The sequence below is a fragment of the Staurois parvus genome, unplaced genomic scaffold (assembly GCF_062004578.1).
Source record: "Staurois parvus isolate SC_StPar_1 unplaced genomic scaffold, SC_StPar_1.0 ptg000134l, whole genome shotgun sequence".
Classification (NCBI taxonomy): domain Eukaryota; kingdom Metazoa; phylum Chordata; class Amphibia; order Anura; family Ranidae; genus Staurois; species Staurois parvus.
The window spans coordinates 321004-344610 of record NW_028317930.1 but is presented as its reverse complement, the minus strand read 5'-3'; the positions used below and the strand labels follow the sequence as shown (position 1 = coordinate 344610).

At 43.6% G+C, this 23607-nt stretch overlaps 2 protein-coding genes across 6 annotated transcripts in view; one reads left to right on the top strand and one right to left on the bottom strand.

Annotated features, from left to right (window-relative positions):
- Window positions 1-11413, top strand: part of PSMC3IP (PSMC3 interacting protein) — a 266259-nt gene extending 254846 nt beyond the window's left edge. For both annotated transcript variants that reach the window (XM_089673058.1, XM_089673059.1), the window contains one exon: window positions 9784-11413. In XM_089673058.1, coding sequence (XP_089529184.1) covers window positions 9784-9800 — 17 coding nt within the window. In that variant the 3' untranslated portion in view covers window positions 9801-11413. The remainder of the gene's footprint in view (window positions 1-9783) is intronic.
- The window catches only part of MLX (MAX dimerization protein MLX), a 138716-nt gene continuing 126508 nt past the window's right edge, over window positions 11400-23607 (bottom strand). For all 4 annotated transcript variants that reach the window (XM_089673061.1, XM_089673063.1, XM_089673062.1 and 1 more), the window contains exon 8: window positions 11400-13099. In XM_089673061.1, coding sequence (XP_089529187.1) covers window positions 13043-13099 — 57 coding nt within the window. In that variant the 3' untranslated portion in view covers window positions 11400-13042. The remainder of the gene's footprint in view (window positions 13100-23607) is intronic.

Here is a 23607-nt window from a genome sequence, read left to right as displayed (position 1 = left end):
AGCCTGTCCCCATCCAGCACACACCCCCCCGTCCCCCAGTAAAACACTCCCCCTCACACAGATAACCCTTCCCTGAAAAATAAAGTTAACCCCTTCCTCCCCAGTGCCATTAGTACAGTGTCAGTGTTTTTTTTTTTTTTTTTTTGCACTGATCACTGTATTGGTGTCACTGGGGATGTCAGTGACTAAAAGTCAGTACCCCCCCAATGTCAGAATGTCCGCCACAGTTCCGCCATAAGTCGCTGATCGCCGCCATTATTAGTATAAAAAAAAACTAAAAATCCCAGTATCTTTCCCACCATTTGTAAACACTATAACTTTCATGTAAACCAATTAATTTACACGTATTGGGTTTTTTTTTTTTTAGCAAAGACATGTCGCAGAATGCATTTTGGCAGAAATTTATGACTAAATTTGATTTTTTAATTTTTTTTTACTGGACAATTTTTATAGCAAAAAGTCCAAAATATTGTTTTTTTCCCTCAAAATTGTCAGCCTTTTTTTATAGCGCAAAAAATAAAAACCGCACAGGCGATCAAATACCACCGAAAGAAAGCTCAATTTGTGGGGAAAAAAAAGGATGTAAATTTCATTTATGTACCGTATTGCATGACCACGCAATTGTCTGTTAAACTAGCGCAGTGCTGTATAGCAAAAAAATGGCATAAATTCCATTATCTATACCAGCGTTTTTCAACCACTGTGCCGCGGCACACTAGTGTGCCGTGAGATATTGTCTGGTGTGTAGTGGGAAAAATTCCAATTTCATCCGTAACATGTGGCCTCGGCTCACAAATAGACCAATCATTAGATTCTAATGATTGGTCTATTTGTGAGCCGAAGCGCATGTTACGGACTATAAATAGCTCCGGTGTCACTGTTACACTGACAGGAGAAGACATCGCAGTAGATCGCCGATGTGCAGAAGAGCACCGAAGGATCTGGACTCTGGAGGATTATCGTGGACGCAGCACAGAAGAGCGCTGAGTGATGGATCTGGAGGAGACAGGAGCAGAAGAGCGCTGACTGATGGATCTGGATGGAGTGCTGAGTGTGACGGACAGCGGCTATCTGGAGGAGACAAGCGCAGTAAGTACTGAATGACAGTGAGACAGGAACAGATACTGCAGTGATGGACAAATTTTTGAAAAGGAAAGAACTGGACTCTTAACAAAATTCGGAGCCAGATAAGAGCCCAAGTATGAGTGGGGATCAAAAGAAAGCAAAGATGGTTAGCTCAAGGAAATTCTCTGGCACAAGGCAATATAGCGAAAGCTATATTTCATTTGGATTTACTTTCACCGGAGATGCAAAGAAACCAACTCCACTGTGTGTGGTGTGTGGTGAAAAGCTATCTAACAGTGCTATGGTCCCAAGTAAACTTAAACACCATCTCCAAACGAAACACCCTTCGCTTCAAAACAAGAATGCAGACTTTTTTTGTTCACCTGCGTGAAAACACGGAGAAACAGGCAACTTTCATGAGAAAAACCACAGAGGTAAATGAAAGAGCTCTTAAAGCTAGCTATCAAGTTGCTGAACCTATAGCCAAGTCAAAAAAGTCGCACACTGTGGCAGAGACATTAATACTTCCCGCCTGCAAAGCTATTGTAGAGGAGATGCTCGGACCTGAAGCAGCTAAGGAAATAGACAAAGTCCCTCTCTCAGACAACACAATTTCCAGACGTATTAATGACATGTCTGCAGACATAGAAAGTGTGGTTTTGGAAGATCCGTATCAGTGAGAAATTTGCATTGCAACTTGACGAGTCTACTGATATCAGTGGACATGCTCAACTCTTGGCCAATGCGCATTTTGTGGATGGTGATGCAATTAGAGAAAACTTCTTTTTTTGCAAGGCATTGCCAGAAAAAACAACAGGAGAAGAAATTTTTCGGGTCACATCAGAATACCTTGAACAAGGAGGACTTAAGTGGGAAAACTGCACAAGTGTCTGCACCGATGGAGCTGCAGCCATGGTCGGGCGCACCAAAGGCTTTGTAAGCAGAGTGAAGGAAAGAAATCCAGATGTGATTGTTACGCATTGTTTTTTACACCGTGAGGCCCTCGTAGCCAAGACTTTACCAGCAGACCTAGTTCCTGTGTTGGATGATGTTGTGCGCATGGTAAACTTTGTAAAGTCACGACCCGTGAAAAGTCGCATGTTTGCAGCTTTGTGTGAGGAGATGGGAGCGAAGCATAAAACCTTGCTGTTTCATACGGAGGTCCGGTGGTTGTCGCGTGGCAAGGTCTTGGTTCATGTGTATGAGCTGCGGGAGGAACTTAAAGTGTTTCTGACAAATGAGAGGTCAGATTACGCAAAGCTGCTTGCAAGTGATGAGTGGTGTGCAAGACTGGCATACCTGGCAGATATTTTTCATCATCTGAATGAGCTGAACACACGAATGCAAGGCCGAAATGAAAATCTGCTTACAAGTACAGATAAAATAAATGGATTCCGTTCAAAGGTGCAACTCTGGCATCAACACGTGGAAAGTGGCAATCTTGAAATGTTCACACTCACCAAGCAATGGCAAGGTGTTCACACTGCTGCACTGGGTGAGATAATAGTTAAACATTTAAAAACTCTCGAGGAGAAGTTGTCATTTTATTTCTCTTCAGTCTCCACTGAATGCCTTGACTGGGTTAGGGACCCTTATAGCTCAGCATCAGTTGGTGGAAAGGACATGACTTTACAGGAGCAGGAGGAACTAACTGAACTGAGACAAAATCGTGGTTTCAAGCTAAGATTTGCTGATCTACCTTTGGACAGTTTTTGGTTGGATACTGCCAAGGAGTTCCCCGTTCTGGCAAACAAAGCTATTTTGACATTGCTCCCATTTTCCACTACATATCTGTGTGAGATGAGCTTTTCAAGCCTGATTGCTATAAAAACTAAAGACAGAGAGAGACTGAGAGCTGTTGACGAAGAGCTACGTGTGTGTCTTTCTTCGATTCCTGCCAGAATATCAGCTTTGTGTTCAGCCAAACAGGCCCAGGTTTCACACTGAGTAAGTAAACAGAAATATGAACAATTATAAAATACTTTATTATTTCATAATAAAGTAATTATAAAATAATTTCTTTGTGTTTGATTCCTATTCAAGAGAATTACTTTATATATAGTCAATATAGGCACAGAGGTAAATTTTTTTTAACATTTTCTAATGGTGGTGTGCCTCGTGATTTTTTTCATGAAAAAAGTGTGCCTTTGCACAAAAAAGGTTGAAAAACACTGATCTATACCATAGTTTGTAGACGCTATAACGTTCACAGAAAGCAATCAATATACACTTATTGGGATTTTTTTACCAAAAACATGTAGCAGAATACATTTTGGCCTAAATTTATAACCAACTTTGAGTTTACTATATATTTTTTATAGCTGAAAGTAAAAAATATTTTTTCTTCAAAATTTTTGGCCTTTTTTTGTTTATAGCGTGAAAAATAAAAAGCGCACAGGTGATCAAATACCACTGAAAGAAAGCTCTATTTGTGTGAAAAAAAGGATGTAAATTTCGTTTGGGTGCAGCATTGCATGACCACGCAATTATCAGTTGAATTAGTGCAGCGCCAAGTAGCAAAAAGAGGCCTGGTTATTAAGGGGGGTAAATCCTCTGGAGGTCAAGTGGTTAAACTAGCGCAGCACTGTATAGCAAAAAAAATGGCGTAAATTGCAGTATCTATACCATAGTTTGTAGATGCTATAGCTTTCACACAAAGCAATCAATATACACTTATGGGGATTTTTTTTACCAAAAACATGTAGCAGAATAAATTTTGGCCTAAATTTATAACCAACTTTGAGTTTACTATATATTTTTTACAGCTGAAAGTAAAAAAATATTGTTTTTCTTCAAAAGTTTTGGTCTTTTTTTGTTTATAGCATGAAAAAAAAGCGCACAGGTGATCAAATACCACCGAATGAAAGCTCTATTTGTGTGAAAAAAAGGACGTAAATTTTGTTTAGGTGCAGCATTGCATGACCACGCAATTATCAGTTGAATTAGTGCAGCGCAGAGTAGCAAAAAGAGGCCTAGTCATTAAGAGGGGTAAATCCTCAGGAGGGCAAGTGGTTAGAACAACTTACCGTATTTTTCGCTCCATAAGACGCACCTGACCATAAGACGCACCTAGGTTTTAGAGGCAGAAAACAGGAAAAAAAAATTCTGAACTAATGGACTGCAGACATAGTAGAGGAGATGACCAGAGACTGCGGACAGTACAGGGATGACCAGAGACTGCGGACAGTACAGGGATGACCAGAGACTGCGGACACAGTACAGGAGATGACCAGAGACTGCGGACACAGTACAGGAGATGACCAGAGACTGCGGACACAGTACAGGAGATGACCAGAGACTGCGGACACAGTACAGGAGATGACCAGAGACTGCGGACACAGTACAGGAGATGACCAGAGACTGCGGACACAGTACAGGAGATGACCAGAGACTGCGGACACAGTACAGGAGATGACCAGAGACTGCGGACACAGTACAGGAGATGACCAGAGACTGCGGACACAGTACAGGAGATGACCAGAGACTGCGGACACAGTACAGGGGATGACCAGAGACTGCGGACACAGTACAGGGGATGACCAGAGACTGCGGACACAGTACAGGGGATGACCAGAGACTGCGGACACAGTACAGGGGATGACCAGAGACTGCGGACACAGTACAGGGGATGACCAGTGACTGCGGACAGTACAGGGATGACCAGTGACTGCGGACAGTACAGGAGATGACTGCTGACCTTTGGGGAGGGAGGGGGAGCGGGTACCTGAAATTGAGAGTTTTTCTTTGATCTTACCTGTTCCTCTATCCAGCCGCGCGCTGTCTACCCGGCTTCTGTAGTGTGGGCGCTCGGCGGACAGCCCGATGCCCAGTGCGCATGCGCGAGAAGCGCTGCGCTTTGTGATTGGTCCGGCGGCTTCTGGGATCTGTCATGTGTCCCAGGTACTGCCTTACCATTCACAAAGAGCACCGCTTCTTGTGCATGCGCACTTGGGACCCGGCTGTCACGCACACTACAGAAGCCGGGAAGACAGCGCACCGCTGGATAGAGGAACAGGTAAGGTCCCACTGCAGAGCTGAGCGGCCGGCCCGGTATTCTGACACGGCGGCGGTGAAAATACCGGACCGGCCGCTCTATATTCGCTCCATAAGACAAACTGACATTTTCCCCCCTTTTTTGGGGGGAAAAAAGTGCGTCTTATGGAGCGAAAAATATGGTAATTTATTATGCACTCATCACACTTAACTCAAAAGGTGTCCCAGCCGACACCAGCGTTAACAGCATGTAAAATACAATGGACAAACCCAGCCACTCAGCACATGCGCCATAGACCGCTGGGAAACGTAATGACGTCACATCGATCAAAACCCTGTCCTATGCGTTTCGTCATCGACATCCTCTTGGAGCGGATAGATGTGAGACGTCACAACGTCATTAAATATGCACTGCATTGGAAACGGCCAGCTGTCAGCAATGCAAAATCAAGCGGCAAGCAAGAATCGCTGATGACAGATAGCCGTATATACAAACCCACAATATACAAACAGAATATCACCTCATAGACATCAAAAGCCTAGGAGAGCAATGGTATCATAAGAAATTCAATATATTTATATAAAGGATCGTGTAATGACCAATAGGTCACATTATGAGCTAATCTAGTCCTTAAGGACCTATTCTTTCTATAAACAAATTTGGGTGTTATAGGTATAACATTTTTTACAGCATCATCTCTGGCCATTTATTATAAATACTTTTTTCCTCCCATTTATCAATTACTAAGTTTGCCTAGTATACCTATAACACCCAAATTTGTTTGTAGAAAGAATAGGTCCTTAAGGACTAGATTAGCTCATAATGTGATCGACCCCCCCCCCCCCCCCCAAAAGGGTTGATCGTTTGCACTTCTTGCAAGGAAAAAATCCTTTTAAATTTGGAAAAGTATGTAACACAGTAAAAGATACAGCTAGAATTAAAAGAAAATCTTTCTGCTCTTCATTCTCTGATAAGGAATATAATATTAATTCTTTAATCACTTGTAACTCCATACATGTTTGTTTTGGAATGCCCGTGTCACCTTAAATATATTGGTAGAACAGGAAGATGTTTGAAAACTAGAATAGGTGAACATATAGGGAATATAAGAAAAGGGTTTGATAAACACAGTTAAATTCCTTACAACCATATGGGTTGAATATTGATATTGACCTGAACAGTTTTCTCACGAATTTTTGATATATATATTTTTAATTTTATTTATATTTTGTTTACATTTTTGTATTGGTTTCCTGACTGTTTAGACATCAATTGGTCATGAGATTAATTTTTTTTATTTATTTATATTTTTTGAGAGAGTTATAGTCCTCCTTTATATTTGGACTGGCCCTTTAAATTATAATATAACTTGTTTTTTAGGTATATACACCTATTGGTCATTACACGATCCTTTATATAAATATATTGAATTTCTTATGATACCATTGCTCTCCTAGGCTTTTGATGTCTATGAGGTGATATTCTGTTTGTATATTGTGGGTTTGTATATACGGCTATCTGTCATCAGTGATTCTTGCTTGCCGCTTGATTTTGCATTGCTGACAGCTGGCCGTTTCCAATGCAGTGCATATTTAATGAGGTTGTGACGTCTCACATCTATCTGCTCCGTGAGGATGTCGATGACGAAACGCGTATGGCGGGGTTTTGATCAATGTGACGTAATTACGTTTCCCAGCGGTCTACGGCGCATGTGCTGAGTGGCTGGGTTCATCCATTGTATTTTACATGCTGTTAACTCAAAAGGTGTCCCAGCCGACACCAGCGTTAAGTGCGATGAGTGCATAATAAATGAAGTTGTTTTAAAAGGTACTGTACTATGAAGCTGTTATTCTTTTCCGAGTGTCTGGCCTAATACCATTTGGATATGGTGCAGTCTAGGAGAAGTGGATGTCCTTAGTGGTATATTCGATTACAGATCATTGCTTCCTTTACATCGTTTTTTTGAGCTGGCTTCTGCAGATTATCACCCCCTGGAGATCAATCTACTAGTGGCTCATCATCCTGCTGAGCATCGCTCCCAGAGCAATTAGCGTTTTATGCTGATTTATCATCAGCATTCAGCTCTGGTGAGTTTATTTAGCATATATGGTGGTGGATTGTCACATTTTTCTTCACCTTTTGGACTTTATTGATTTGTATACATTATTTTGGACACTTATAAATATAAGCATGGATAAATAAATGAATAATTGTTTTTTGAAATTTTACAAAGGATAGGTGCCCTTGAAATGTGTAGTCACCATTTCCTTGCATGTGACATTATCCCATGCAGCACTCTATGCTGTCAAGAGCATTCCGCAGACCTGGAGAAAAAACTGAGACGTGGGTAGTGGGAGGAGTTCTACTGGGCTGGCCTACAGTTGTTTGTTTAACCACTTCAATACTGGGCACTTTTACCCCCTTCCTGCCCAAGCCAATTTTCATGTTTCAGCGCTCTCACACTTTGATAAAATTTTAGTTTGGGTACAGTGTTGTATGACCGTGCAATTGTCATTCACACAACTAGAGCTTTCTTTTGGTGGTATTCACCACTGGGAGTTTTATTCTTTGCTAAATTAATAAAAAAGACAGAAACAAAGAAAAAACACATTTTTCTTTGTTTCTGTCTTTTTTATTAAACATTTTTCAGTTATAAAAGTTTGCAAATAAACAATTGTTCTTCATAAATTGAGGCCAAGATGTATTCTGCTACAATTCTTTGGTGAAAATAACCCCATTATTTAGTCTGTAGGAAAGTTATAGATATATCTGAAAATTGACCAATCCTGAAGTACTCACAGCCAATCTAATTTCTTGAGGCCCAAAAATGTCAGAACAGTACAGATATCCCCCAAATGACCCCTTTTTGCAAAGTAGACTGTCTGACGTATTTCATAAGAGGCATGGCAAGTTTTTTTGAAGTTATTTTTTTTGAAAAATTATGAAATTAAAAAAAGTTCACAATTTTTTTTCTTTTACATACTGTCACCAGTGCTGTACAGCGTCATCATATAACTGGTGTGGTGGTGATCACTGACACTGGCTGGTTACAGTACAAAAAAAATAATTTTTTTCAGTTTTTTTATTTTTCTGTTTTTTTAAGATTGTTTTTCATATTGCACCATGATCAAAGTAGTATAATGATGCTATATTAACATTGTATTACTTTGTGTAAAAAAAAATACTGATCACTTCCCCAATTTGATTATAGCATAGAATATATAATTTCTTTGCTATAAGCAAGCATTTAACTGAATGAAATAGATTAATTTAGTTTTTTTTGTGATTAGCTGTGCTTGGCTAATCACATGACACAGATGGGCTGTGATTGGCCCAGCCTGTGCATGTGATCTCTTTAACTGTTCACAGCTAGACACACTTGTATGCAATGGATGCCTTACTTTCATGCCATCAATTGTATACAACTGTCATGTGACCTGCTGTGATTAAAGACTTCGTGTGTACCTTCTTTGACTGCAAGAAAAGGATTTAACAGGGAGTACAAAATTGTTCTTCTCTACTTTGATCAGTGTAATCATAAACGGAGTAAAAACTACAAAATAAAATTGTAAAAATCACCATTGTCCTATCAAGGTAAGAACAAAATCAGAAAAGGCTGGAACTTAACTCTAATTTTAAGGGTAAATTGATCGAGATTCTTAAGTGTATTAAAGATTCACACCCTTCTTGTCACAAATATGTAACTTTGAACCTTTATTTTTTTTTTTTAGATTAAGTATGTTTGACTCATTTAATTGTGAAAAATCGATGACGTTGTTATAAAGACATGTTCAAAATTCAAAAAAACATTACTATTTTCCTTTGATGTCTAGACATTACTCAAAAACCCCTTCCCAATCTGAAAATATTATTTTTAAATTTTATTCCAAAAGTAAGAACCTGCTTTTATTATTAAGGCTTGTAAACCTTTGCACTATCCACTGCAAGCTCTGTTTCGCTGGATGTATTAGGAACGTAGATGGAGAAGTATATCACTTAAAAGCTCTTTCCCTACACATAGTGGGGGTAGAATTACTAAAACTGGTATCCTCAGAATCTGGTGCAGCTGTGCCTGTAGCCAATCAGCCAGTTCAATTCAGCGTTGAAAATAAAACCTGGCAGCTGATTTGTTTCTATGCAGAGTTGCACTACATTTAGCACTTTTTGGTCTTAGTAAATGACCCCCTGTGGGTGGAGTAGGACCATAAAACCAGGTACGCATGGCCACTGCACCCACCTGACTTCTGACAGGTATCCGCTCTCACTTCTAGCTCATTTTGCCACTGCGAAGTGATCTGGAAGTTCGACTCCCTCCTTGCTCCTGCAGTCTCCTGGGAACTTTCACGGATCCCAGGAGACTGCCGGACCATCGGGAGACATGGTGTGGCTTGTGCATGCGCAGTGGGCTGTGTGAAGCTGCCACAGTCCAGTGCCCACAGTAGAGATGCCGGCGCTGTGGAGGACAGGAGAGAAGAGACTGCATGGGTGAGCACATCGCTGGACCTCAGCACAGGTAAGTGTGTGTTTATTAAAAGTCAGCTACAAAAACTGTAGCTGCTGACTTTTAATAAGCAAACCCAAAAACAGCTGGAACTCCACTTTTAAGGTGGAATAATCCACTTTTCTGTGTAAGAAAACACTTTCAAGTACTATTATTTAGAGAACAGTGGCCTAATTTTGCTTTCCATGCTACTTACCTATTTTAAATGGAAATTTTGTTGCAGGAAGAAGTGGGTGTTGAAACAGATGAAGATCACAATGTGAGACTGCCAGATATCTGACTACATCCAAGATTATACAGGACTGCATGGAATGTTAACAATAATTTTTTTGAATTAATGTTTGTTTATTTTCTGTGATGTAAACAGTGGTTATCCTTTTGAAAGGCCAAACTTTTCAGATGGTTTATTTCTACAGCCATATTATTGATGGTATCTGCTACCCCTGTGAAAATATTAGGAGCCTGTGGCTATCTATTGGTACAAAACTTTGTAAAATGTTCAGATAACTTTCAGTTTGGCACCTGCCTACCCAAAGCACATCAGAAACCTATGTCCAGAGCCATTGCTTCAGGCTTTGTGGTGAATCTCTGCTGCAGCCTATTTGGTAAGTGCAACAACGACTCTGGCAAGCAGCAGGAAGTGTCTATTGTAAAATATGGTAGAGCATGAAAACCGCTAGGACCTTATGCATAGGGCCCCCATTTATACAGGATTAAGACAATGTCACAGATGAACTACCATCTCCAGGAGTCTGCTCAATTCTTGGAGTAGGCAAGGCACTGCATGATAACTGCAATTGGAAGTACCATCACTTGCAACATTTACAGTCAATGCAAGAAACTTCCTTTTTGTGAACATCTCCTGTTAAAGTTTTAAGAATGACTAATTTACTAATATCATTCATTGATGTATTTTTTTCACTAAGCCAACAGACAAATTACATGAATATTATCCAACCAACAAAATGGATGCTATAACGGAAATTTGACAAACACATGCACTTTGAGCTCAGTTTCTACATTTCTTTAAAGTGATATTAAAGGGGTTTGTTTGTTTTTTTTAAACAAGAACTTGTCATACTCACCTGCTCTGTACACAGAGCAGCCCTGATCCTCTTCTTCTTGGGTGCCCTGCCGGCACCCCACCCCTCTCTCCTGCCAGTTTACACCTTGGCAAGCAGCTTGCTGTGGGGGGCATCTGAGCAGGCTTGAGCCTCCTCTGTATCCATTCACACACATGGGGTGCAGCCTCACCCCACCCCGGTTGTGATGGTCAGTGGCGACCCTCTGCTATGAGGAGGGAGAGCTGAGGGGCTTGTGTACATTGCTGGATGGAGATGAGGCTCAGGTAAGTCTTGGGAGGGTTGGGGCACTGCTGCACACAGGTTTTTGACCTTCATGCACAGAATGCATGTATGTAAAAAAAAAAAAAAACACTTTGAGCCTTTACAACCACTTTAATCTCAAAACCTACACATTAAAATGGTGATATGACAATCGGATAAATTCAGTGGCAGAGCTCGTTTAAAAAAACAGCCAGCCTCTTGAGGAATATTCTTAGGACTGTACATGCATATACCTGGGTTCACTGAACTCTGCATGCATCACTCACTAATTAATATATACTTGGTCATGTCTCCTTGACCTCTATTTGGCAGGCATATGTTCCTCATACAGACAATTTTAGCAAACGTATCTTTGCCAGAAGCAGGTGGCACACTGAACACCCAGCTCCACAAATGGTGTTGAAATGAATTGTATACATACTGATGGACCAATTTATTCACACAGATGTATTATAGACTTGTGTATGTAGATCAAAATGTTAAATAAAAAAAATTGGAATCTAAGAATGCTTTATTTGGTCATTAAACTTTAGAAGCTATGTACAAACGTACCCCTGGCAAAACAAAGACCAGTGATCTGAGAATATTAATTAGCTGTACAAAACTTATTCACACATGAATAAATTAAAAAAAAAATGGCAAACAATTTAATGCTCAAACTACTAAAAATTGTAAATCTGAGAGTTGCAAAAGTAACAGTGATTCATTTGAGACATTGTTTTATTAGAGTATTAAATGCTGCTGTTCTACTTACATGTGTCAGATAAAACATGCAAGAAAAATATAAAAGCAATACATTTTTCATTTTAGTGAGAGGAACCTGCCTGGAGATTATCTTCACTACTTAGAAAGTGACCAACCTTGAAACAAGCATATCTGGTGTAGAATCATTTCAGATGGATATTGTTTTAGGTCAGTGGGTTCAATATGTGATGACATCCCAACACAAAATAGGTCAGTGAGAGCAGCCCCTATGTGGTTCCATCCTGCCATTCCCTTTACTTGCAACAGTATTTAATACACTTTAGGTCCAATTCTACCATGCTTGTTTTGAACCATGGCAATTTTACAGTCCAAGTTCAGCCATTGCTGACTGCTCACAGATACAGAACATTGTGTAGTCTCAAACATGAATGGCTCAGCTGATATGAAAAGACCGCCAACCGGAGCTGTGATGGTCACAGAATAAAAACTAATTATGATGAATTGCATTTTCACTTAAAAATGCCTCCAACATGAAGGCCTGGAAAAAGTCAGCAACAGCTGGTTTATGCTGGCCATAGATGAATCAATTTTTCTCGAGCAGGTGGGAGGCTGATATAAGGGGAAAAAAAAACAGATTACCCCATTAACACAAGCAAGTTTGATATGGGAACACTCCAGGCTGTGTTATTGGGAACTTTTCCGCTGTCAGAATACATTGATCAGCCCTGCACAAACCAATTTTTCCAACAAGTCTATGAGAAGTGCTGTGTTTCTGCTCGGCCTAGGCACCTACTCCTGTAACCCCATGGTCAAGATTCAGCAGAGCTATATCAATCAATGAACCCAGAGAAAGGGATTTTTTTTATATTTTTTTTTTCACGTGGGGGGGCTTACCACTGCTCTCAATGAAAATGTTATTCTTTTGTGCTTTACACACAGCCTACTGCACGTTTTAAAACTTAAACATTGCACAAGTGCCAAACTTCAGAATTCTAAAATTATCATTCTAGCAATAAGAAAGGGAGAGACTACCAACTGAAATGGCATCATTCCATTCAATTTATGAACTAATTATATGTATAATTTAAAGTGGTAGTAATTTGGTATCAATTGGCATATGGTTTTAAGCTACTTGTGCTGGAATTGTTGTTTTCTGGTGAGCATTGCTTTGAAGACCATTATATTTTTAAACAAATGGCAGCACAATGCCCCTTTAAAGGAAGCTACAAAATGAATGGTTTACACTATTTGGACAGCACTGGTCAGTGATTATTGCAAAGTTCATAACTTTTACTACCAATCTTGGTGTCAAGAGTTCCCATAATTACCCATAGTGCTCAGCATCAACAGAGGAATCCCCCTAAAAGTGAAAATGAAGGCGACAACAAGAAGCTTAATTTCCCTGGCAGAAGGTGAGATGGGAGAAGTTTCTCAGTAGAGTGGGTTCTTCAGCTGGTGCAGTACACGTCGTACTATCTCATGGAGGGTCTGAAGGGAAGACAAGACATCAAATCATTACTACAATTTCTACAATCATTCTCTTATGTACAGCAAACAAGTCAGACTGTAAGTATTGTGTGGTTAGACAAAGAAGTACACTATTAAAATCTATAACAGCCACCTCATCCCTCACCAAACATGCTGGAATTGAATAATGATCATAGGTTCACGTCACAAACCTTAAAACACCAGGATCCTTACATTAGCTGAGTTCAAAGAGATTTGAGAATTATATTTGCATGATTAAAGGATATTGCAGCCGTGCACTTGCAACCAAAACAACTAAGTCCTTGTCCATGCTATTTTTTTTATTTTCACTAACATTCAGATTTTCAGAACGGTCCAGGCAGTGCTAATACTTAACATGTTGCTAAAACTTCGTATCACAAACATACACAGCAATGGTAATTAACCACTTGCCTACCGGGCACATATACCCCCTTCCTTACCAGGCCAATTTTCAGCTTTCAGCACTGTCGCACTTTGAATGACAATTGCACGGTCATGCAAGATTGTACCCATGTGAAATTTTTCTCATTTTTTTTCTCATAAATAGAGCTTTCTTTTGGTGGTATTTAATCGTCGTGGGTGTTTTACTTTTTGCGCTATAAACAAAAAAATTTGAAAAAAAAAGTTTCTTTGTTTCTATTATAAAATTTTGCAAATGGGTAATTTTTCTCCTTCACCGATGTGCGTTGATGAGGCAGCAGTGATGAGCACTGACAGGCAGCACTAATGAGGCGGCACTGATAGGCAGCACTAAGGAGACGGCACTGATAGGCAGCAGTAATGAGGTGGCATGGATAGGCAGCACTGATGATGGGTACCGATAGTCAGCATTGACTGGCGGCACTGCTGGGCATTGACTGGCACAACTGTTGGGCACTGACTGGCACAATTGCTAGGCACTGACTGGCAGCACTGCTGGGCACAAAAGGGTGGCACAGGTGTGGGGCACTGGTGGGCACAGGTGGACAGAGCTGGTGGGTGGCAGTGCTGGGCACAGGTGGGCGGAGCTGGTGGGTGGCACTGCTGGGCACCGATCATCAGTGCCGATCCCTGCTCTGACAACTGCCGGTTCTCGGCAGTACTTGCCTCACGCTTTGACAGCGAGAGGAAAGTGCAGCCAAGAACCGGCAATTGCATTTCCCTGTGAACAGTGTGTCATTGGACACAGCTGATCACGTGATTCGCATTTTACCACATCATGTGATCAGCTGTGTCCGTAGGACACAATGATCACGGAGATTGCCGGGGGCATGCAGGAGAGCGAGTTCTGGGAGGACGTCATATGATGCCCTCCCAGAACTGGCCAGCCGCATTGTAGCCATCATTCGGCTATCTGCAGTCGGCAACTGGTTGAAGGAGGGATAGTTGGTAAGATAAGGAAAGGAGTGGGTTCCCAGGATTAGCTGTGGGAGGCAGCCCCATTGAAAGTGATCCATTAGGAGAAAAAAAAGGGCATCCAAGAGGTGCTTAAAAAAGGCAGTGAAAGGGCAAAAAAACATTTGAGGAGCTCAGTGGCTTAAGTTAGGATGCTCACAACAGTTGCCTGTTGCCAATTGCCACCCCACTGCAGGTACTCCAGCACATGAGGAAAAAAGTGCATATACATGTATGTATATGGAAGGAGTGTCAAACCAAAAATATAAAAAGTCTAAATGCATTTATTGATTTTATGTTTAAAGATGGCCAACATGTTACAGGGGTCAAAGATCAGGGCGTCAGTTAAAAATAAGAACCTTGAATGGATTCAAAGAAAGGCTTTCCTGTGCATCTAAAAATAAGTTCTTATTTTGACTGCTGGATTAGAATTCCTGCCCAGCAGTGTCGGTATCAGCAATGTACTCCCCTTCACAGATTCAAAAAGGAAAGCTTTTCTTTGAGTCCATTCAAGGTTCTTATTTTTAACTGAAGCCCCCGATGAAGGGGGAGTTCCTTTGACCCCTGAAACACGTTGGCTGTCTTAACATAAGAGTCCAAATAAATTTATTGATATCTTTTGGTCTGGCACACCTTCCATTCTGTCTGCAGTTTCTTATGCCCACGTTCTGCACCAAGCTGGGAGCAGATGGTGACCGTTGCCCTTGTTTCTGCATGGGCAGGGCTATCATCAGATGGGTGCAAGATGTTACTGTCCTGGCAGCACCCATGGCCTAATCGTTAGCGCTTTTCCCTGGCACCGCTAGGAGATCTGTGTGTAACAGGAACCTGCTGTGCGGGATAGGAGCCCAGGGAGAAAAGGGACTGGTAGAGCCATTCACCTCCAGCCACCCTGGCAGCAGACAGTGTCAAGCACCCATGTAAAGGGAGGTAGGGGGACCGATCAGGATGGACTCCATATGACAGACATATACAGGAGTATTTGAATAGCCTAATCCGGCTATAGCCTCCGGCAGTCCACCACAGCACCCATCCCAACAGGGCCGGCCGCAGCCCACTCCTACCAAGCAGCGGCCTACTCCATCCAAGGCCGCGGCCTGCAGCAGATGACCCAGCCACCCCCCACTCTCCCACCGCACCAAAACGACTGAAGGTGAGCAGTGAAGCCCCCCAACCTCACCTGCACCTGGAGGGTGGAGCGGTGTCACCCAGACCCCCCCCCCTCCAAGGCAAATACAGCACCAGGCCTGACGAGGCCTACCCCTGCACGCTCCTCCAGCAATCCACCCAGCAGTGAGCCTGCAGTCAAAACGATCGCCAAGACCCACCACAGCATCCTCCCTGCAACTGTGAGCCTGCAGTTCCCATCTCCTTCTCCTCCTGAACCCACAGATGAACCCGGCCTGCGATACCCGACTCAGCCTTCCACGACATGGCCTGACCCGGACCTGAGGCCCTCCTGCCTACCCCCGTGAGTAGCAAGTCCTGCGACAGACGCGAGGCCCCTCTATCCACTCCCGAAGTAGACTTGGCAAGCGACCCTACCCCCGGAGAACAGCCCTGCCTTGGTGAGGCCTACCATCCCAGACCTCCCGAGCCCATTGGATGATCAACCCGGCCCTGACCTGAAGCCCATGTATGATCTACCCTGACCTGCAGCCCACCTGACAACCCCCCTCATAACCTTCCAATCTGGACTCACGCAAACTGGAACCTACAACCTACCGAACTGATCTCTATCCACCCAGATCCTAATCACTAGAACTCCTGCCACTAGAAGCTGCTTCAACGTGATATGCCACTGCATGTCGGACTATCCACAACAATGCGCCCTGAGAAACCCTTCACCTCCCTCACCTGTCCGCCACTCCGTTTACCCTATTAAAATGCCACCTGTACTCCTCCTGTCCTCCATTCCCAAAATCTCCTCTCTCTACTCCCCTACTCCTCCAAAACAACTACACATTGCACCCTCACTGCTCCCATCTCCCCACCTCCTCCTAATACTCCACTCTCCCACTGACCCACACGCCACCACTAGCAGACTCGCACGCTCTTGCACATCCCGCTCCCATGCCACCTTTCTCACCCTCCTAACCGCCGGGGACATCTCCCCGAACCCTGGTCCCTCACCCACTAGGCACCCTCCTACTTTCACAAACTGCCGCAATCCCCTCAACCTAATACCTGTCCCCCTGCTCCCCACAACCACCCCTCCATTCTCGTGTGCACTCCTGAACACCCGATCGGTTTGCAACAAGCTCACCGCCATCCATGACCTCTTTATCTCCCGCTCCCTCAACCTCCTAGCGGTCACGGAAACCTGGATCCAAGCCACTGACTCTACCTCCCCTGCGGAACTCTCCTAGGGAGGTCTCGTCTGAACCCATTCACCCAGACTCAGCGGTCGTAGAGGTGGTGGGGTCAGCATGCTCTTCTCACCGCTGAGCACCTTCCAGGTCCTCCCACACCCCCCCCCCCCTCTATCCTTCTCCTCCTTTGAGTCCCACTGCATGTGGCTATTCTCTCCCACCCCTCTGAGGATTGCAGTAATCTATCGGCCTCCTGGACCCGTATCCCACTTCCTCGATGATCTCTCTACCTGGTTACCTTTCTTCCTCTCCTCAGAGCTACCCACCATCATCCTTGGAGACTTCAATATCTCTATCAACGTCAATAACCCGACTACATCACAACTCCTCCACCTAACCTCTTCTTTTGCACTCACACAGTGTACACAGTCCTCCACCCACTCTGACGGGAACACCCTGGACCTTGTTTTCATTCATCTCTGCACCCCCCACAACCTCACAAACACCCCTTTCCCTCTCTCTGACCACAACCTCATTACATTCTCCGTCTCCCCACCCTCAAACACCTCCCCCCTAAACGCCAAACCATCACCAGCTGTAACCTCTGCAACCTGAACCCTGCCTCTTTCCACTCTGCAGCTGACCGACTTTATGACAGTATCCTTCCACTGTCGTGCCCTGACCTGGTCACTACTGCTTATAACGACTCACTGTCAGCCGCCCTAGACTCCTCAGCACCCCTAACCACACGTAGCATTAGACCCCATCCGCTTCAACCCTGGCAGAACGACCACACCAAGACTCTTAAACAACGCAGTCGTGCGCTGTAGCCATTGTGGCGCAAAACCAGATCCCAACAAGCATTCACCCTATACAAATTTGCCTTTCTCACCTACACCTCCTCCCTCCATGCTGCCAAACAAGCCTACTTCGTAACCCTCATCAATACCCTCTCCTCCAGTCCTCGCCGGCTCTTCTCCACTTTTAACTCCCTACTCTCTCCCCCCCCACCTCCACCCAGTACCTCACTCACTGCCCATGAGATTGCTAACCACTTCCAAAACAAGATCGACGCAATCCGTAGGGACATCGCCAATGCTCAGACTTCCACCCCACCTAGCCTCCTTCCCATGATAACCCCTCCACACTCCCCTTCTCTGACCTTGCAACTGCCCAGACCCCCACCCCACCTAACATCCCGCACACTAAAACCCCCCAACACTCCACTCCTTCGACCTTGCTACCACTGAAGAGGACACTAAGATCTTCTCCGAAGCCCACCTCACCACCTGCCCCCTTGACCCTGTCCCCACACAACTCCTACGGTCACCCTCCTCCATCCTACGCTCCCTCACCCACATCTTTAATCTCTCCCTCTCTACTGGCGCATTCCCCTCCCCCCTAAAGCACACGCACATCACCCCCATACTCAAAAACCCTCCCTGGACCCCACTGACCTAAACAACCTTAGACCCATCTCCCTGCTGCCATTTACAGTTGTGTTCAAAATAATAGCAGTGTGTTGAATAAAGTGAATAAAGCTCATAATCCTTCTAATAGCTTTTATTTCCATACACACATATGCATTGGGAACACTACACATTCTATGTAGTGTTGACGACACTCAAATTTACCTCTCCACCCCTCTCCTCACCCCCACTATCTCCGCCCGCATCACTCACCTCCTAAACGACATCTCAGACTGGATGTCGCTACATTTCCTCAAGCTTAACCTCTCCAAAACCGAGCTCCTCGTCTTTCCCCCTGCCCCCCCCCCATCCTATCCATCATCACCAACAACACCACTATCATTCCCGCCCCGCAAGCCAAAGTCCTTGGCGTCATTCTTGACTCGAACCTCTCCTTCCAACCTCATGTCAAATCACTTACAAACACATGCAGGCTCCACCTCCGCAACATTGCCAAGATACGTACCTTCCTTACCCCAGACACCAATAAACTACTCGTACACTCCCTGATTATCTCACGCCTTGACTACTGCAACTCCCTCCTCACCGGCCTACCCCAGTGCAAGCTCTCCCCACTTCAGACCATCCTGAACTCAGTGGCTAGACTCATCCACCTCACCAACCGCTCCACCTCTGCCACCCCCCTCTGCCTCTCCCTCCACTGGCTCCCGACTGCCCAACGCATCAAATTTAAACTTCTAACCCTGACCTACAAAACCATTCACAACACTGCCCCTGACTACCTCACCAACCTGATCCCCAAGTACCGCCCTACCCGTACCCTTCACTCCTCACAGGACCTCCTATCCTGCTCCCTGGTCTCCTCCTCCCATGCACGACTGCAAGACTTCTCCAGGTCCTCCCCCATCCTCTGGAACTCACTGCCGCAATCCATCAGACTGTCGCCTTCCCTCCTCACATTCAAGCGCTCCCTCAAAACCCATCTCTTCAGGGAAGCCTACTCCACCCTCACCTAACGGCCATTCTCCCTCATTCCTCCCACCACTTCATTCCCCTCAGCCACTTCCTACTGTACCACTACCCCCTCCCTCCTAGATTGTAAGCTCGAAAGAGTAGGGCCCTCTTACCCCTCGTACGTTGTTTGTTATTGTTGTAATGTGCCATGTATTGTCCCCCCTATATTGTACAGCGCTGAGCAAACCCTTTGGCGCTATATAAACTCAATGTAATAATAATAATATTTCAAATCAAAACATGAAGAAAAATATATCAAATTGTGTTGTTCCTCTAAAAAAAAAAATTGAAGAAAAATGATTAGACTGTTCAAAAAAATTGTGTTTGTATTCTTCTTTACAAACTCAAACATTCACTATATAAACTGAAAAATGTTTGAAGATTTTGCTTTCCTTTGAATCACTTAATTAATATTTAGTTGTATAACCACTGTTTCTGAGAACTGCTGCACATCTGTGTTGCATGGAGTCAACCAACCTCTGGCACCTGTGAACAGGTATTCCAGCCCAGGATGATTGGACTACATTCCACAGTTCTCTATTTCTTGGTTTTGCCTCGGAAACTGCATTTTTGATGTCACCCCACAAGTTTTCTATTGGATTAAGATCCGGGGATTGGGCTGGCCACTCCATAACATCAATCTTGTTGGTCTGGAACCAAGATGTTGCACGTTTACTGGTGTGTTTGGGGTCGTTGTCTTGTTGGAACACCCATTTCAAGGGCATTTCCTCTTCAGCATAAGGCAGCATCACCTCTTCAAGTATTCTAATGTATTCAAACTGATCCATGATCCCTGGTATGCGATAAATAGGCCCAACACCGTAGTATGAGAAACATCCCCATATCATGATGCTTGCGCAACCATGCTTCACTGTCTTCACAGTGTACTGTGGCTTGAATTCAGTGTTTGGGGGTTGTCTGACAAACTGTCTCCAGCCACTAGACCCAAAAAGAACAATCTTACTTTCATCAGTCCATAAAATGTTGTGCCATTTCTCTTTAGGCCAGTCAATGTGCTCTTTGGCAAATTGTAACCTCTTCAGCATGTCTTTTTTTCAACAGTGGGACTTTGCAGGGGCTTCTTGCAGATAGATTGGCTTCACATAGGCGTCTTCTAATTGTAACAGTAGTCACAGGTAACTTTAGACCTTCTTTGATCTTCCTGGAGCTGATTGCTTGCTGAGTCCTTACCATTTTGGCTATTCTTCTATCCGTTCGAATGGTAGTTTTTCGCTTTCTTCCACGTCTTTCAGGTTTTGGTTGCCATTTTAAAGCATTTGCGATCATTTTAGCTGAGCAGCCTATTATTTTCTGCACTTCTTTATATGTTTTCCCCTCTCCAATCAACTTTTTAATCAAGGTACGCTGTTCTTCAGGAATGACCCATTTTCCTCAGAATTTCAGAGAGAAATGCACTGTAACCAGCATGTACAACATTTGCTGCCTTCCTTTCTTAAATAAGGGCAATAAATGACACCTGTTTTTCCAAGAATGAATGACCTCACTAATGGAACTCCACACTGCTATTAATTTGAACATGCCCCTTTCAATTAGTGATTCAATTACACAGAATCAGCAGCATGCATGTCATGACTGTTGGGTCTGTTGGATTTTTATTACTCTACTACACCTGCTAGTAAATTATTTGCCATGTATAAATATCATTTCTACCATAAACAGTGATTGATCTGGTTAGTGATGTCTGACTGCTATTATTTTGAACACAACTGTATATCTGAGGGTTCCCAAGCTGGTAGAACAGAAATAGTATTTTCTTGCTTCTATGCATCTATTGCAAAATTTCCACTGCCTTCAAGCTGACGTCAGATATGCAGGAGTCAATGCTGTAGAGAATCAGTGAAGGCTTCTCTCATTTGCTCCAGTGATCAATCCACTCAGGGGTTAGCAGAGCACACTACTGCAGTAAGGATAGAGGCTGAGTCAGATGAAATAAGGCTCATTAAAACACTTTAACCAAAATTTTACCCCCTTCATGCCCAGGCCATTTGTCAGCTTCCAGCACTGATGCATGACCACGCAATTGTCAAAGTGCAACACTGTACCCATATGACATTTTTATATTTTTTTCACATAAATAGAGCTTTCTTTTGGGTACCACTTAGATCAGCAATGGGCAAACTACGGCCCAGCGGACCTTTTAATCCGGCCCATGGAGCTGTCAGGATGTGTGTAGGTGGGGCAGCGTGACGAACGTGAGGGGAGCTAGGCTCCTCTCACAGTCCGCCCTGAAGACCGGAACGGCGCGGGAACACGGCGAGAGGAACGCGCGGAGCAAAGGTAAGTGAATTGACACAGGGGGGACTTGGCTTACTACTTGGGGGGGAATAGTACTATGGGGGATGAATTAATATGGGGAATGAATTACTATATGGGGGATTAATTACTATGCTTACTATGGGGGAATATTACTATACTTACTATGGATGACACATACACATCATTAATCTACTCTTGGTCCGGCCCCCGGGTCCAATATATGAAGCCATTGCGGCCCTCAAGTCAAAAAGTTTGCCCACCCCTGACTTAGATAGTACTTATCTGTCTATACTGGGTCCACACAGAGGTGGTGCAGGAAACGACATGCGATTCAGACAGGAATTGCACCTCATTCCTATTCAAAATGCATGCAATTTGAGTCAATTTTGTGACAGACCAACCAGGACAGGGGCTTTTGGAGGGGACTAGGGGCTAACCTTCTACCCACTGTTTATTGCCCACGGAGGAGACCTGGGATTTTGTATGTTTCTCCTGGTCAGAGCACGGAAAAGAGCTCAGTTCAGCCTCTGATCCAATAGAGAGAGCAGATCATTTTCTAATGATGGACATCAAAATGAACACTGACAGCAAGGCTTGCAGTAATTCTCTGAATAAGGACAATAAAGCTTCCCTTCTGGAATGGGAGCTGGTGGCCTTGATCTGTAAGTCTCCTACTTTGGTCTTACACAGGGATAAGGTGGTTCTCCATCCATGTCTCTCCTTCCTTTTGGGTAGCAGCAAAAGAGTTAAATTTTAGTAGAATAGTTATTTGTGAGCCACCAGGAGTTAACTTACTCTATTATTAGTGTTAATTGTGTGCTTAAGTGAATATTAATTAAATATTGGATCGCCAGGCACTAATTACACCCTCTCTAGGTGTATGAAATTAAACTATGAATTCTTATACTGTACCGCGCTCCAATAGCAAAAGAGTTAAAGAACATTAGGAAGATAATTATTGCATACCTGTGGGATATCATTTTTCACAACTAGACCCCTATTGGCGGTGTCTGATTTTTACCTGACTGAGGATATTGTCCTACCTTCCCTGTGTCGGCACTGTTCACACCTTAAAGTTGCATTACACTCCTTGGATGTGTACCTGTCTGCAACAGCTTTATTCCGGAGGTCAAATATTCTCTGTGATTCTGGATGGCCCACGAACAGGCCTGGTGGCCTGCATCTGCCCCCATTTCTCAAAATCATGCAGACTGGTTCAGGCATATTAGGCATTGGGATCCTCCCTTCCCATTATGGCACACTCCACCAGAACGATTAGTGCTTCTTGGTCAATCTGACATCAGACTTCTATGTCTCACATTTTCAGGTGGCTGGCTGGTCGTCTGTGCCTATCTTTTCAATGTTTTTGTGAAATGGGTGTGTTTGCGGCTGTTGCCCGATGCCCATTTTGGCTACAAGGTTTTGCAGGAGACTGTTTGAGGCTCCTTGTTCCCTTCTGGGGGGTTCTCGGTTGGTAGCATGTTTGTCTGTTACTCCAGTTTCCCACCCCTTATTGGGGCACTGCTTTGGGACGTCCCTAAGGTTGAGAAGCAGCAGCTGTGCCTGTCAATGAACGTAAGAGAAAACAGGATAATTTTTTTTTTGTTACTCACCATAAAACCCCTTTCTCTGGGTTCACTGCCAAGACACAGCAGCAACCCCTCTGTTGGTAGTTATTTACTTGTACTGCTTTGTGACTATAGCAGAGAGGGGGTTTATACCAGCTTCGACAGCCCATAAGCGGTGCTGTGTTTGTTTTATGTCTAGTGTCCTACCCCTGTAGGTGGCGCTATAAACTATATAGTTGAGAAAAAGCTGTGTCCATTAATGAACTGGGAGAAAGGGATTTTACAGGGAGTATAAACAAAAATATCAAGTTTTTGATTACTGAGCCGCAAATATGGGAACAAAGTCTTGCAACAAAAAAACACTGCAAACTGTGCCGCATAATTAGTCCATTAAAAACGTGCCCCTCAAAAAGGACCTTTAATATTATAGGATCATACAGATGTAACTCCAGTAATGTGCCAATACAAAAAATAAGATCTCACTGAATTAGATTCTTTCCCATCCACACTGG